The sequence below is a fragment of the Eucyclogobius newberryi genome, unplaced genomic scaffold (assembly GCF_026437365.1).
Source record: "Eucyclogobius newberryi isolate DKJ021-1_F unplaced genomic scaffold, fEucNew1.0.hap1 SCAF_13, whole genome shotgun sequence".
NCBI lineage: Eukaryota > Metazoa > Chordata > Actinopteri > Gobiiformes > Gobiidae > Eucyclogobius > Eucyclogobius newberryi.
Genome location: NW_027315757.1, coordinates 25,582,273 through 25,599,354, shown reverse-complemented (window position 1 = coordinate 25,599,354; position 17,082 = coordinate 25,582,273). Strand labels below are relative to the sequence as shown.

The window sequence follows — 17,082 nt, the reverse complement described above, 5'->3', positions numbered from 1 at the left end:
GATTAGATGTAATTTATGGCCAGTAAAATCTGACGATTAACTCTGGTAAAACTGGTGAATATGTTTATATGCACAAAATGAATCTGGCCATCAAAACGGCTTGTAACAGCTTATAACTTTTCATGATATCTCAATAATCTGTTAATTTCAGAAATCAGATAATAATCAGATTTTGGTGCTCTTATTATAAACATAAATTGTGTTAAACCCGCGTTTTTCCACAAGGATTCATCCAGCTGCCTTACAATTCATTCTATTTGACACACAATCCATTATTATCTGATTTGTTTTAATATTTTAACACATAATGGTGCCCATTGAATAATTAACGTGCCGCCGTAAAGTGATAATAAATTACGTCAGACGTAAATCCAGCGGATGTTGTCGACTGTCACTGCTGCAAAACCAATTCAGTATCTCCGTGGACGGGCTGTCAGTTTCCCGTAAGAAAGGCAGGTAATTACACTTTTATCACCGTGACAGCCGCATGAAAACAAAAGAGTTACACATTAAACCGCACCGAGATGGATTGGGCTTTTTTTGCGTGACTTCCGAGTTTTCTGTGTTTGTGTGCGCCTACACTAGCGACGCTGACCACGTAACAACATCACGAATCATGCGTATTATTTAGATGGAAACGGATCATGCACTTGTAAAATGACTCTTGATCGTTTGGTGTAGATATTGGTCGCTGTTGTAATATTTCTCAATCTCTGTCAATGTAATGAACTGTGTAATATGGTTGTTATTAACGATACGACTTCGCTAGCAGCTTTAGCTAACGTTACAACAACAAATGGCCTATCATCACTGTGTTACAATCAATAACATCTCAACATAAATTACGCACTTATAATGACAATAACATCAACAGCAAATGCAACAACGGAGTAGTCGTTTGAAATAAACCCCTTTAGGTTACGTCACAAAGTTATTCAGAGTTAGGTCTGCAAGTAGCTTTGGCTTGGATTAACAGGCTGAGGAGGATTAAACAACAACTAGCCTGGGTTATTTGGACAGTTGAAGATTTACCTGAAATATGTTGGTGCATACTTTAAATTGGTGATTCAGTGTGTTGTATTATTTGTTGTAATCATGGTGTATTCATTTTTAATAAGCAAGTATTTATTCATTTACACAGCAAAGAGATGATCTTCTGAGGCCCAAAAGCAAACTGCAAAAGAAAGGTACATTTTGAGATTGATACAATCTAGACTGAACAACTCTAGATACTTGAAGATTATGTTCATATCTAACTACTCTTCATAAGTGCATTTCTATCTGTTTTTCCTGTTGTTCTTTTTGGATAAAGCAACACACTTGACTGTTTGTGTCTTTATAGAGGCCAATAATTCATGGTATTATTCAGACCTTTTCTGTTTCTCTCTCCAGATCAAAATAATAGACATCAGTGTGGCGGTTTTCTGCATCTTCCTTGGTTCAAACATCTGGCAATTATGTCGAGTGATCCTCCTCCGCCTTATCCCGGGGGACCCAGTGCACCACTTATCGAAGAAAAGAATGGGCAAACTGGTAATGGATGCAATTGTTACACGAGATCAATTTTCAAACTGTTTAATATCTCACACGGGTTTCTCGATTGATGTAAGTTCAGTATCCATGGCTTACTGACCTGTTCTCTTTATGAATATGTGTTTTTGAAATAGTAAGAACAGCCCAGCCACAGCAAGGCCCTCCGCCTCCAGACTATGGTCCCCCTCCATATGAAGGACCGCATCCGGGGTACCTTCCTCCTCATGTTCCTGGAGAAGGAGCTATGCCCATGCCGATGCCCATGCCTATGCCTATGCTACCTCCACAAGGTGCTCATAACACATACGCCTCTTTTTAATGCAGACATGCATAACTAACCAGTTCAAAACAGTACAGAGGATTTTGGCATTCTCAACTAAACATAAACATAGTTAAAGTTACTTTCATAGTCCACCCTAAAGGCATAGTTGATAATAATAAGTGTTGTGCAATAGTTATATAATATAACCCATATCTTGGATCCCGCTCCCCTACCCGAAAATGTAAACGGCTTGTTTTGAGATTCGCTATCACGTTGGAAAGGAGAAAGGAAAAAAAGTGTTCATTATGCAAAGGGCGACATGGTTGCAGGTTGGCTAGCACTCTGGCCTCACAGCAATGAGGTTGCGGGTTCAACAGACTGGGCCTTTCTGTGTGGAGTTTGCACGTGTCTCCCTCTCTTTGGGTTTCCTCTGGGCACTCCGGTTTCCCCATTAACCCAAAACGTGCATCATAGGTAAAATCCTCCAGCTACAGTAGTCCTGACCATGCTTAGCACAAAGATCTAGAGATGGAACCCCGAGCGCTGCACTGGAGCGACCACTGCTCTTGACAGGTTGTCCCACTGGCATTAAAGGATAGGTCAAATGCAGAGGACAAATTTCCCTAGGGGACAATAAGTTGTTACTTAACCTTATTGTACATACATACAGTATTTACTTATTATTTAAATAACCTCACAAATGTTGTAGTAATATTGTAAAAGTAAAACAAAAATAATGCCTTTACTAATAGTGATGCATCATAGGTTATCGATCATGTGCAATGTACTACATTGATTATATTTATGTAATTATTATTATTATATTATCTGTGTTGTGTGGGTCATCTATTATCTATTGTATTGAATTGTATATGACTGTGCAGGTGCCCACTACCCCCCTGGACACTTCCCTCACCCAATGCCTGGACACATGGGCCCAGGCCCTGGTCCCTTTGTGCATATGGGGGGCCACACAGCCACAGTTTTGGCCTCTCCGGGAGCAGCCACCACTGTGACTGTGCTGCAAGGCGAGATGTTCCAGACCAGCCCAGTGCAAACCGTCTGTCCACACTGTCAGCAGGCCATCGTCACCCGCATCTCCCATGACATAGGCCTCATGAACACACTCTTCTGCCTCTTCTGCTTCTTCGTGGGGTAAGTCTGATGTGTAACATGAAGAGCGTGCATGAGTGCATGAGTTCAATTATTCATTTAGAGACACTATGTTGATTCTAAGGGAAGAAATACTTTTAAGTCAGAGTGGTTTCATTGAGATAAGAAAACCTTAATCTGTCCCACAATGGGGAAATTATTATTTTCAATTATTTATTTATATATATATATCAACAAATCAACAATTTATTCATACTTGTTGATGAATAAATTATTATTGATTTGAGGGATTATATATATGTTATATATATATATATATATGTTATATATATATATATATTACATATATATTACATATATATTACATATATATATATATATATATATATATATATATATATATATATATATATATATATATATATATATATATATATATATATATATATATATATATATATATATATATATATATATATATTATATATATATAATATATATATATATTATATATATATATGTTATATATAGTATGTTGAGAAGTCCTCTGGACTCTTCATAATTCTCTTCATAATTAATGGAAAGGTTAGTCACTAAGTTTCTTTTGAATATCCCAATTGGCCCATGTGTTTCAACTTGATATTGTCTCCTCTTTTCCAGGTGTGATTTGGGGTGCTGCTTGGTTCCCTGCCTGATCGATGACTTAAAGGATGTGACACACTCTTGCCCGTCCTGTAAGGGATACATTTACACATACAAGCGTATATGCTAAACACCGACAGCTATTTGATACAAACATGCACCTGAATAAACTAGGTAGACAGGCTTCTTCAGTTACGTGTTGTGTCCATAACATTGTATTCACACCTGTCCTCATTTGTTAATATTTATTGTATATATAATTTATCTTTTCTTTGATCTAATCCTTCACTAAATACCGAACCAGAAGGCGTCCACTAGGGCTGGGTATTGCCAAGACCCTCGCGATACGATACGTATCCCAATACAGGGGTCGCGATACGATACGTATTCCGATACTTGTATATTCCGATACAATTCCCTCATTACGATACGTATCCCGATACATTTTTAAAAAAGGGTCTTAAAAATCTACCAAATGGGTAATTTTTTTACTCTGGATAAGAAAATGTATGAAATTTCATGTTTATCCACAAAGTACTTATTTATAAATCCATTATGCTCTAATAACTTCATACATCCAACCAACTGATCCAAATAGAAAAATATGGAACCCATTCTAGTAAAGTACTGCATGTTTCTTGACAAACAATTGACATGGTCTGAACATGCTGCAGCAGCATCTTCTGCACTGATCAGCTTCTGATCAGGTCCACAGCTCCTTCTCACCTCGGCCAAGAGGAGCGCAGCACAAACAGCATAGCAAATGTACTATACCACCTCGTTTAAAGCCTACGGGCCACACAAAAAAAAAAACTTTTTTTAAATAAAAAAAATATTGATACTGTGACTCAGTAACGGAGTCCGTGACAATAAATCATCGTATCAAAATTTTTAACACAACCCTAGCGTCCAGTGGTAGTTGACCCACATTTGCAACTGAGCCATAATGCAAAAAGAATTGTAATTTTATGCTTTTACTGTAGGAAAGACTGTGAACACTTTACTCACTCATTATTTATTTACATTTTTAAATCTTAGAGTATTTTATGTTGAAATGCTGGTATGTCTTCAAATCATATTTTATTTTTAACAACTCCATATGAAAAACTGTGATTTTCCTTTTTTTGTTTGTATGTTTATTGGTTTTCCCCTATATCCTTTTGAATGTGAGCAAACTAACATGTTATCAGCTTGTTGTGGATTTCCCAAGGTTGCTGTTACTTGCTAAAATGAATTCTGTACTTTTTGGGCCATAGTATGACAACACAGCATTTAAATGATGACAGGCAATTAGACACTAAACATATGCACTTTAAGTTTTAAAAACAGAAACTGTGTTTGATCATTTTAATTGTATAAAAAAAGTCTGGCCTTTTTTATGAATTCAGAATGATAAAAAAAAACAGAAATAATGACAAAATGCAGCTATTAGATAAAGATTTAAGCTAAACAACAGGGACATGCATGACATTTGAGCAACTTCTCTTTAGCATCTTGTCACTCAGTGCCAGTCAGACCTCTTAGTGCCACTGTAAAGTTTGTCATAAAAAACTGTGCTTTTTGTGGCACAATCATCAAAAGACAATGTTACCTTTCTGATAAGAAACTCAAGATGCATGTTAGACTATAAAAAATGTTTTTTTTAACAAATAAAGTACACTAGTAACTTCTGTACAATTTAGCTTTAACTGAAATTTATTAAAAAAGTGACTCCACTAACAATCATTGCATAAATTCAAATTCAACAAAAGCATGCTCCAGCTACACTCACCCATGAAATTAAACAAAAACTCAATTGTTAATAACTGAATTTTACAAATGAAGATGTGTCAGAAAAATTGCTGAAGGAGTTTGAAGACAATGTATTGTATGCCATTGTGGATTATGCTGGTTTGCATTGCTTTGTAAGCGTCTGATATGTACGATGTAAGTCAAAATTGTTGAACTGTTGTATACAGTTACTATTTTACCAATAAAAAGCAAGAACATATTTTGAAAGCAGATTTTATTTCAGTTTTAGCTCTGTAACAAAGAAGTAATATCACCGGTTGAGTTTTTGAATATAAATAAAAAAGTAGACGAAGGAGCAAAGTAATATTTCAGATAATAGAAGTGCCAAGAGTTAATCTCTCCATCTGTGTCCACACTGAGCTTTACAACATTTGTAAAAGGTTGTCATGGGTTCATCTGCAGATCTGGTCTGAATCTGCATGAAATACGCCCGAAGATGCCCACATTTGGGGCAGGTTTCTGAAACAAAAGAAACAAAGGGTCTTTACAAGTTCATTCATGTATAGGGCAACCACCGGTCTCTCATTTGGTTGTTCTGCACAGCCATTTAGGCTCCTGTCCTTTGTCCCACTTATATAGAGAATGTTCTACCTTTTCAGTGGTGTCAAATGAATTCAATAAAAAATGAAATTGACTGAATTGAAAGATTTTTTGAGTGTACTGGGGTACTGAGTTGTAATATTTTGGCACCTATCGCTATTGCGATGACATATACTTCTCATCTATACTGTAATTATATGGTTTTGTTGCAGTTATGACGTTAAATTTTCCGTATGTTCCTCCATGAAACACAGCATTCAACAACTTGTAGAATTTGAGGCGCTCCACTTATTTAACGATTTTTTTTTACTAGAACTAGATTTTGTTATTTTTTTTTAAACAGAAGAATCACCTGGAGTGGAGTCCACGTTTTCCCAAGCTGCAGCTCCACCGAGGACATCATCTACCTCCTTTAGCTTTGGGTACTTTCTGTCGTTTACCTGTGAGGAAAGATCGTAAACATATTTTTCACTGTAATTCTTAAACACAAAACCTAGTTACAAATTCAATCAATGTAAAGACCCACCTTTCTTGTGATGTTATGAACGTAAGGACATGTGTTACAGGCAAATCGCATACACTTTTGTCCTTCTTCGACAATCAAAACGTTTCCACAAGTTGGACAAAACAAAAGCATGTTTCTAGTGAATTACTAACTGAAACTATTTGAACATTACCGTAATTTAAGGGGTGCAATCACGCAAATATGTTTCATTTCACCGTGGTAAACAAACGATGGCATGAGGTTGGAAACACCGGAAATAAGCTCTGTGAATGAAATAAACCGCGTTACCGCCACCTACTGTTTCGACTAACTAACGTTTGTATTTCTAAAATTATTCAATTACTACAATATCAATACATTTTATATTCCCCCCTGTTTTGATTCGACTTAGCTTAATTATCTGCTAAGATTTGGCTCATATTTGAATTGTGCGTGCTAGCGGAATAATTTGTTTTTGCCAAATGTCGTGTCGGTAATATTTAGATGTAACACACAGTGTTTAATGGTTATTTCCATGGATCTACGGTTATTTCTGAGGCTGAAAGCTTTGCCATAAAACTTTTGTGATTTATAATAGATGTAAATACGATTATACTTTACTAATAGTTAGGTAAACCAGGACAAAAAGTACACTAAATGGTTTGAGGGGACGATGGAGGAGAAGCAGAATGAGCCAGGTCAAAGTGTAAAAGATGAAAAGACCGAGGAGGACAAATATACTGTTGTGGACAAAGACGAACCCGCAGTAGACTCAGAAGAAGACGAGGATGCTCTCCCACATTCAGAAATCCTGGATATTTTTGAAGAGGGACTGGCTCGTCTGGTGCAGGACCCTCTGCTCTGTGATCTTCCCATTCAGGTCTTTAATGTTAAATTCATGTGAAAACATGTGACAGTTTAAGTATGTCATGGATTTATTTAAGTTTAGGATTACTATGTCAAGTCTAATCTATGTGGTGTGAAGGCTAAATGTCCATACATTAATCATAGAAAAATGTGTTCATCCAATAATGAAGAAATAAAATAAAATGCTTTACAATAATCTAATAATAAAAATAACTATTTTTAAAAAAACAGGGTGAAATGGGGAATGAGAGAGAAGGGAAGACGTGCAGTAAATCGTCAAACTTACGACACTGGATTTGAAGTCTTACATAGTGTGCTGTGCCTTAACCATCCTATAATATAATGCTAATTATAAAGACCCACCTTTCTTGTGATGTTATGAACGTGAATGTGTTACAGGCAAATCACATACACTTTTGTCCTTCTTCGGCAATCAAAACGTTTCCACAAGTTGGAAACGTTTTGATTATATTATTATATAATTAGCATTATATAATAATATAATGCTAATTATATTATTATAGGCTATAACTACTTAAAGGTGCACGTTGTAACTTTTCTTGAAGAAAGTCCTTCACCTGCTTGTCTCTATATAGATGATATTGCTTTGTTGTAAATGTTCCACAGTAGGGTTAGAAGTTACAAGTCAGGTCTGTGGAAAGGCAACCCTGCCCTCATTAATATTTTTTTTTAGATATTAAACCCCTGTAATTGAATAAATGCAAGATAGACAGGTTTATTGCAATACTGTGGAACATTTCAGGCAAAGCAAGAGAATCTCCATAGATACATACACCACCCCATTAGAAAAGTTACATAGTCCCTCTTTAATAAATGATTTCCTTTCCAGGTGACACTTGAAGAAGTTAACTCCCAGATCGCACTGGAATACGGCCAAGCCATGACAGTCCGAGTCATAAAGGCGGATGGTGAAGTAATGCGTAAGTTATGTGTAATGTTAAATAGATACATTTGATTTTTAGTTTGTTTTTTAAATATCTTTTTGGCCTGAAGGCTTTATTAGACTGGAAGGGTAAGCGTGAAATCCCGACACTTCGGCCGGCTGCACTTGGAGCCTGGCATACGTGTGCTGTGACTTAACCACTCGACCACCGGGCAGTGCATTATTTCAAAATGTTAATACACTGTTTATCTTTTCTTCCTCAGCAATTGTGGTGGTGCAAAATGCCACAGTCCTTGATCTTAAAAAGGCCATATGCAGATACATGGAGCTCAAACAGCAGCGTGAAGGAGGAGTCAAATATATAAGCTGGTAAGTGCTTAAATGACCTTAGAAACTACATTGAAAACACGACTTGTTGAAGAATGTGTCTCTTGTTTCTAGGCGATATGTCTGGAGAGCATATAATTTAGTGTTTCAAGGGGAAAAGCTGGAAAGTGACAATATGAGGATTAAGGAGTAAGTGTTTTTATGCACTTATTTATGCATTTCTTATAACACATGTTTCAATGTAATGAACGTGCATATTTTCTTTTTACGTTTTAGTTACGGCATCAAAAACCGAGACGAAGTGACGTTTATGAAGAAATTAAGGAAAAAGTGACCTCTGCAGCTTCCTGGTATGACGGCACCAAGTCTGTTAAGGACATCTACGAATGCCAAGTATATACAATGTGTTTTTATTTGACCAATTTGTAACTTACAACATGTATTTTTATATGTACACATTATATTATAGTTTTATTTTGTTTTCTAAATAAACTTCCCACTGCTGTTTTACTATTCTCATTTGCATTTTAAATATGAAAGGAGGAGCATTTGCTTTACATCTCTTGGTTGGTCACATATTGATGATTTGAATATCTCCCGTTCGGGGCAAACAGAAGCCTCTTTTGTCTTTTTTTAACTATATCATTACCTCGCATATTAAAATTTGAAGGCAGACACGGAACATACAGGTAACGTTTTCTCATTACTTCCATAAGAACATTTAAAGTTTCACACGGCACAATGTTTGCAAATGCCTTAATGATTTGTAAACATAATTTTATCCTTCATTTTATGCTGGAGCTAGTAATATCTATATTTTAATTTGTTTTGGTGGAAGTTACTGAAACCTACTGTGAGTTTTTGGTTGTTTATTCTGTATTAGTGATCTATTTAGTTTTTTATGCTTTATTTGGACAGCTCACATTCTATTTTAGGCTTTAAGATGACTTCAACAGAGAATGGGGAGCAAGAGACAGAGTTAAGAAATATAGTGATGAAGATGCAGCAGCTTGTTGAACGTAAAAAGATGTTGTACATCATGAAAGAGCTTAAAAAAAGAGTTGGCAATGAACAGACAGGTGAGAGCCCGTGCAATGTGTTGTTTTAAGAGCTTATTAAGCGCCATGCAAATCAGTGTATTACTGCTTGATCCACTAGACGAAACAGATGAAATAGATGAACAAGAATTAATCAACATTGACGAGAAACTTAACCAGTTGGAGACAATCAGAGCTGAACTTCAAATGAGAACAACTGGACAACTCAACCATGATGAAATTCAAAAACCTAAAAAAGGTAGGTTTAAAACATGTCACATTTTGTCTGTTGAACAATGAGGAATAATTGCCATTTTGTTACAGTTAGTTTGAGTGAAGATTCATTGCCAGGTTCAAGTTTTGAAAGCTCAACACCTCAGGTTATCATTTTGGAACCCCCACCCAACTATCCAGGTATTTAGTGATTGTTGTATATCATTTTTCTCTCATTTTGATAACAACAAACCAATGTTACTGACGTTGAAATGTTATCATTGTGGCCTTTTCAAATTAGGCAGATTCAAAATGTTATGCCATGTCATAGGTTTCGTGGGGTAATAGTGAACAAGCAACGACTCAGATGCGTATCCTTACCAAAACGGTTCACCTGGACAACGTTTTTCAGATGACGTTTTGGCTTCCATCTATGAATCTTTTCTCCAGCAGTTGTTTCAGAAATGAGAAAGACTTCTGAATGGAAGCCAAAACACCTATTCAAAAGATCCTGTCCAGTAACACCTTTTTGAATCATTTTGTTATATATTTTCACAAAAAACCCTTACAGTATTTACCTTATCTGTGCAATACAATGTTGGATACATTTATTTTAGATGCATTTGTTTCACCACAGTATTAGATCATTTAAATATGTTATCCTATTTTAAATTCTTGTTCTCATACAGCGCCTGAAGTTATTTTCAATCATCAAAATATTCAGTTTAAGCCAACCAAAACTCAGTGTCCCGGGTGCTCAGCGTTCATCACCACAAAGACTTGCACGACTGTGAGCAGTATCACTTGGCTGGCCTGCATCATGATTGCCATGATGGGGTAAGTTTGCCAACACCCATACAGCTGATTTGCATGAATAAGTAAGTTGATTTCAAACAGGTTTTTGGTTTTGTTTTAGGTGTGTTGCCGGTTGTTGTTTTCTTCCTTTCTGTTTGGACAGCTTCAAAAATACTTCACACAAATGTCCCAAGTGTAACACGCTGATTTCCACTGTGAAGAAACTTTAATTGCAGAAACGGTTGCCAAACCTTGAAGGCGATTTTTCGCCGCTTTGAGAACTCAAGCAGAAGTGCGCATGTACACTCCCCCGTGCGGACGCACAAAAAAGCCTCGTGGCTAGACGTGCGTTTGTTTATTAGCGCGACGGATCGCATCGCATCTCTCGTCTCTGTAGATTTCCGTCTCTTCTGATTCAGCTCGAACTGTCTTTCTCTGTCTTAATTTTGTCCTGTACACTGAGGGAACTATTTTATGACAGATCCATGCGCTTAGACACGGAAACGTGCTGCTTTCCTGGGGACGAGCCGCACGCGGCTGCAGGTGAGCAGTAGGTGCGTTCTATGATTGACACGTGGCAGGACTAATCGGCAGTACACGCCACGAGGAAATGAGACTCAGATTTGGGCCAAAAAATCGTCATTCAACCTTTAACCAATTAGTATTTTTATTCAGATAGTTTAATTTGATATACAATAATAACTTTGCTGCTTAAAAATATAGTATGTAAATAAAGGGTGCTTTAGAGTAAATTTAAAGTGGCACTCACTGTGTAATATTGAGAATAATCATATTTTGTATTTGACAGGGTACTCATGAAAAGGAGAGTTTCTCTCATTGAGTAGTTTCCTCTGTATAAACAATTATCCCTCCTTCTTTTGAAATGTGCCAAGAGGGAGCTAATATACAGCTGCACACTCATTTATGCCTCTTGCATATGTGTTTAAAGGTTTGTGTGTTAGACATAATATTTTATTTAGGTTTTTATATTATTTTTGTAAATTGAACAGACCAGCCTGCGTGCTGGGAGCTAATGTACAACTGCACACTCATTTTGCTTCCTACATTAAAACTAAAAATCCCTGTTCCTGCTTTCAGTGCCTTTGTTCCTGCTAATGGTGACCGGTTAATTCATGCTACATAAGCTTCACCTGAAGATAATCTTCTTTGTTAAGATAAGATATTCCTTTATTGTCCACACATGGGGAAATGTCATAGTTCACCCAGCCCTGTAATGGGCCATAGATATCCTATTGTTTGTTGTACCTGGCCATATGACTGGTCTGTGCTTTTATACACATCCAGTAAATTGAACCTCCATTTCTGTTAAATAACGCAAACCATTTCTTCTCCCGCTTAGAATCTTCACCTCACTGTCCTCAAAAAAGTGGTTTGTGGCTTGAAGATGCACGGCGTTCTGTAATCCTGAATTTGCATGCCTTCTGTGCTGATGAAACCTCTTGTGAAGTGGCTGTTTAGTCTCCCTTGTCTACCACACTTTATAACTTTATTCACTGCATTGGATAGAATACACTACCTTGCTCTGTTTTTGTGTAGGCATCTTGTCCTTAGGGTGAACCAGTTTTTGCCCTGTTTAAAATAAACAGGAATGTCTAAAAAGCCTTTGTAGTTTTTCAGACAGTCCAGACACATAAGGGATGTGGTTCTCTTTCCCTTTTGTCCTGTTTTCTGGCTCTTTTAACTTTGTTGAGAGCCCAAGCGGAGTAAACACAGGGTGAGAGAGCATTCTGGACATGTGCTTCATTCTAAACTACGTGAACTAATACCTAAACTGAGTAGTAAGTAAATAGTAAAAATATAACTAACCATTGATTTGATTGTGAGATTGATACAGGGTTTATAGTAGCGTTTGGTCTGTATTTCAAAATGGTACACATTAAAAACATTTTGCTTTTAATGTAAAGCACTTAAGAGTATAAAGCATATGAAAGAGCCTCATGTAAGCCATGTTTACAAATTTGTATAAAAGGTAAAGGTACATTACATACATTGATGCAATACAATACAATTCGGTGTTGTTGAGTTACATAATATAGTCTTCTTTCCAACGCTCAAAGTGCCACTTCTTATCCCCAAAGCGCTGTCAGGAAAAGAGTGATGACAAACGGACCACAGCGTCATTAGTGAAACTAAGTCTTGAGCTGATTTGATGGGAGCTGCAGATGTCATTGGAAAACAGCTGGAGGTGGTTTCAGACAAGAAGGTTTGTGGTCAGAGGTGGCCTGGAATGTTCATACGGTAACGTCCAATCCACCAGTTCCAAAACCTCGCATTCAAAAACGAGAGATGACTATTATAGGTACAAATGAAGCTTTTAGTGCAAAAAAAAAAAAGTGCAAACTCTGGTCCACTGACGAATAAGCTTGTCGTATATTTGAAACACGTTGAAAAATGGACCAAAGAAATGGATGAATATACAAACATGTTCTAAAAAAAAAAGAAAGTCACACAGAAAATCCATTGCTTTCTTGTCGTCCAGTACCACTCCTATGTCAAAGCATTGGTCATTTGGAGATCATTGTCACAAAGTACACATTTCTGAAAAGTACCGTGACATTTTTTTTGGTCTATTTAACAAAAGGGAATGCACGCGAGTCACTGTCCTATTCCCAGTTTAAGTGCATTTCATTGGAGTCTAAAAAGTCTGAGGAGAAAATTCCCACGTGTGCGGACATCTCTGTGAGGTCCAGCCAGTCCATGCTGTCCTCGTTCTGGATGTGTGAATCTGCAGTGTGTTCATCAAACTCCATGTGAATGCCGCTGAGGGCCGAGTGCAGCGCCTCTGTCTGCTTCAGGGCGGGGGGCTGCGCCGACGGGACGGGGAGCTGAGCGACGTGGACCACAGCCGGGGGGCGACACAGCACTGTGTTCACGGGCAGAGTGGTCACACTGGCGGTGACGGGGAGAGGCTGCTCCAGGCTGCGAGGTTCTGGTTTAACGAAAGGTAGGATTTCTGGAAAACCATTAAGTAAACATTTATTATTTATTTATTTATTATGTTTCTTAACTATATATTTATATCAAGCCCGGCCTCATCATCAGCCCGGATTTTCTTTGTGGAGACTCTGAACAATATTCGGGAAATGGTGACATTTTCTATGGTGCGTTTACACTAAATCAAAATTGTGACTTAACAAGGAATAAACCCAAAACTAAACCCGGACTAGACCCGGACTAAACAAGGACTAGAACAGGACTAAACAAGGACTAGACCAGGACTAAACAAGGACTAGAACAGGACTAAACAAGGACTAGACCCGGACTAAACAAGGACTAGACCAGGACTAAACACGGACTAGACCCGGACTAAACAAGGACTAGAACAGGACTAAACAAGGACTAGACCAGGACTACCCAAGGACTAGAACAGGACTAAACATGGACTAGACCAGGACTAAACACGGACTAGAACAGGACTAAACAAGGACTAGAACAGGACTAAACATGGACTAGAACAGGACTAAACATGGACTAGAACAGGACTAAACAAGGACTAGACCAGGACTAAACAAGGGCTAGACCCGGACTAAACAAGGACTAGACCAGGACTAAACACGGACTAGACCCGGACTAAACAAGGACTAGAACAGGACTAAACAAGGACTAGACCAGGACTACCCAAGGACTAGAACAGGACTAAACATGGACTAGACCAGGACTAAACACGGACTAGAACAGGACTAAACAAGGACTAGAACAGGACTAAACATGGACTAGAACAGGACTAAATATGGACTAGAACAGGACTAAACACGGACTAGAACAGGACTAAACAAGGACTAGACCAGGACTAAACAAGGACTAGAACAGGACTAAACAAGGACTAGAACAGGACTAAACACGGATTAGAACAGGACTAAACAAGGACTAGACCAGGACTAGCCAAGGACTAGAACAGGACTAAACACGCACTAGAACAGGACTAAACAAGGACTAGAACAGGACTAAACAAGGACTAGACCAGGACTAAACAAGGACTAGACCAGGACTAAACAAGGACTAGACCAGGACTAAACAAGGACTAGAACAGGACTAAACAAGGACTAGACCAGGACTAAACAAGGACTAGAACAGGACTAAACAAGGACTAGACCAGGACTAAACAAGGACTAGAACAGGACTAAACAAGGACTAGAACAGGACTAAACACGGACTAGACCAGGACTATACAAGGACTAGAACAGGACTAAACAAGGACTAGAACAGGACTAAACACGGACTAGAACAGGACTAAACACGGACTAGAACAGGACTAAACAAGGACTAGACCAGGACTAAACAAGGACTAGAACAGGACTAAACAAGGACTAGAACAGGACTAAACACGGACTAGAACAGGACTAAACAAGGACTAGACCAGGACTAGCCAAGGACTAGAACAGGACTAAACACGCACTAGAACAGGACTAAACAAGGACTAGACCAGGACTACCCAAGGACTAGAACAGGACTAAACAAGGACTAGACCCGAACTAAACAAGGACTAGAACAGGACTAAACAAGGACTAGACCAGGACTAAACAAGGACTAGACCCGGACTAAACAAGGACTAGACCAGGACTAAACACGGACTAGACCCGGACTAAACAAGGACTAGAACAGGACTAAACAAGGACTAGACCAGGACTACCCAAGGACTAGAACAGGACTAAACATGGACTAGACCAGGACTAAACACGGACTAGAACAGGACTAAACAAGGACTAGAACAGGACTAAACATGGACTAGAACAGGACTAAACATGGACTAGAACAGGACTAAACAAGGACTAGACCAGGACTAAACAAGGGCTAGACCCGGACTAAACAAGGACTAGACCAGGACTAAACACGGACTAGACCCGGACTAAACAAGGACTAGAACAGGACTAAACAAGGACTAGACCAGGACTACCCAAGGACTAGAACAGGACTAAACATGGACTAGACCAGGACTAAACACGGACTAGAACAGGACTAAACAAGGACTAGAACAGGACTAAACATGGACTAGAACAGGACTAAATATGGACTAGAACAGGACTAAACACGGACTAGAACAGGACTAAACAAGGACTAGACCAGGACTAAACAAGGACGAGAACAGGACTAAACAAGGACTAGAACAGGACTAAACACGGACTAGAACAGGACTAAACAAGGACTAGACCAGGACTAGCCAAGGACTAGAACAGGACTAAACACGCACTAGAACAGGACTAAACAAGGACTAGAACAGGACTAAACAAGGACTAGACCAGGACTAAACAAGGACTAGACCAGGACTAAACAAGGACTAGACCAGGACTAAACAAGGACTAGAACAGGACTAAACAAGGACTAGACCAGGACTAAACAAGGACTAGAACAGGACTAAACAAGGACTAGAACAGGACTAAACAAGGACTAGACCAGGACTAAACAAGGACTAGACCAGGACTAGGACTAAACAAGGACTAGACCCGGACTAAACAAGGACTAGAACAGGACTAAACAAGGACTAGACCAGGACTACCCAAGGACTAGACCAGGACTATACAAGGACTAGACCAGGACTAAACAAGGACTAGACCAGGACTATACAAGGACTAGAACAGGACTAAACAAGGACTAGAACAGGACTAAACAAGGACTAGACCAGGACTATACAAGGACTAGAACAGGACTAAACACGGACTAGAACAGGACTAAACAAGGACTAGAACAGGACTAAACAAGGACTAGAACAGGACTAAACATGGACTAGACCAGGACTAAACAAGGACTAGACCAGGACTAAACAAGGACTAGAACAGGACTAAACAAGGACTAGACCAGGACTAAACAAGGACTAGAACAGGACTAAACAAGGACTAGAACAGGACTAAACAAGGACTAGACCAGGACTAAACAAGGACTAGACCAGGACTAAACAAGGACTAGAACAGGCCTTAACAAGGACTAGACCCGGACTAAACAAGGACTAGAACAGGACTAAACAAGGACTAGAACAGGACTAAACAAGGACTAGAACAGGACTAAACAAGGACTAGACCAGGACTAAACAAGGACTAGAACAGGACTAAACAAGGACTAGACCAGGACTACCCAAGGACTAGACCAGGACTAAACAAGGACTAGAACAGGACTAAACAAGGACTAGAACAGGACTAAACACGGACTAGACCAGGACTATACAAGGACTAGAACAGGACTAAACAAGGACTAGAACAGGACTAAACACGGACTAGAACAGGACTAAACACGGACTAGAACAGGACTAAACAAGGACTAGAACAGGACTAAACACGGACTAGAACAGGACTAAACAAGGACTAGACCAGGACTAGCCAAGGACTAGAACAGGACTAAACACGCACTAGAACAGGACTAAACAAGGACTAGACCAGGACTACCCAAGGACTAGAACAGGACTAAACAAGGACTAGACCCGAACTAAACAAGGACTAGAACAGGACTAAACAAGGACTAGACCAGGACTAAACAAGGACTAGACCAGGACTAAACAAGGACTAGACCAGGACTAAACAAGGACTAGACCAGGACTAAACAAGGACTAGACCAGGACTAAACA

General features: G+C 38.7%; 5 protein-coding genes across 6 annotated transcripts in view; 3 read left to right on the top strand and 2 right to left on the bottom strand.

Annotated features, from left to right (window-relative positions):
• The first annotated feature begins 1,165 nt into the window (after positions 1-1,165).
• cdip1 (cell death-inducing p53 target 1) lies at positions 1,166-5,539 on the top strand. The gene is made up of 5 exons (XM_072443056.1): positions 1,166-1,187; positions 1,393-1,533; positions 1,668-1,823; positions 2,680-2,950; positions 3,569-5,539. Exons 2-5 carry the CDS (start codon positions 1,458-1,460, stop codon positions 3,678-3,680), a joined length of 615 nt encoding a protein of 204 aa, XP_072299157.1. The 5' UTR covers positions 1,166-1,187; positions 1,393-1,457; the 3' UTR covers positions 3,681-5,539.
• Position 5,540: 1 nt separating this feature from the next.
• polr3k (polymerase (RNA) III (DNA directed) polypeptide K) lies at positions 5,541-6,653 on the bottom strand. The gene is made up of 3 exons (XM_072443057.1): positions 6,408-6,653; positions 6,234-6,321; positions 5,541-5,800 (listed from the first exon to the last, which is right to left on the bottom strand). Exons 1-3 carry the CDS (start codon positions 6,516-6,518, stop codon positions 5,673-5,675), a joined length of 327 nt encoding a protein of 108 aa, XP_072299158.1. The 5' UTR covers positions 6,519-6,653; the 3' UTR covers positions 5,541-5,672.
• A 347-nt stretch (positions 6,654-7,000) lies between these two features.
• snrnp25 (small nuclear ribonucleoprotein 25) lies at positions 7,001-8,909 on the top strand. The gene is made up of 5 exons (XM_072442172.1): positions 7,001-7,245; positions 8,083-8,173; positions 8,400-8,505; positions 8,578-8,652; positions 8,740-8,909. The coding sequence occupies exons 1-5, from the start codon at positions 7,039-7,041 to the stop codon at positions 8,795-8,797; spliced, it is 537 nt and encodes a 178-aa protein (XP_072298273.1). The 5' UTR covers positions 7,001-7,038; the 3' UTR covers positions 8,798-8,909.
• A 334-nt stretch (positions 8,910-9,243) lies between these two features.
• LOC140357662 (uncharacterized) lies at positions 9,244-10,800 on the top strand. Its single transcript, XM_072442171.1, has 5 exons — positions 9,244-9,542; positions 9,622-9,759; positions 9,825-9,914; positions 10,403-10,550; positions 10,630-10,800. The coding sequence occupies exons 1-5, from the start codon at positions 9,365-9,367 to the stop codon at positions 10,736-10,738; spliced, it is 663 nt and encodes a 220-aa protein (XP_072298272.1). The 5' UTR covers positions 9,244-9,364; the 3' UTR covers positions 10,739-10,800.
• A 1,541-nt stretch (positions 10,801-12,341) lies between these two features.
• The window catches only part of mrtfbb (myocardin related transcription factor Bb), a 52,726-nt gene continuing 47,985 nt past the window's right edge, over positions 12,342-17,082 (bottom strand). For both annotated transcript variants that reach the window (XM_072443055.1, XM_072443054.1), the window contains one exon: positions 12,342-13,482. In XM_072443055.1, the coding sequence (XP_072299156.1) occupies positions 13,133-13,482 (350 nt within the window). In that variant the 3' untranslated portion in view covers positions 12,342-13,132. The remainder of the gene's footprint in view (positions 13,483-17,082) is intronic.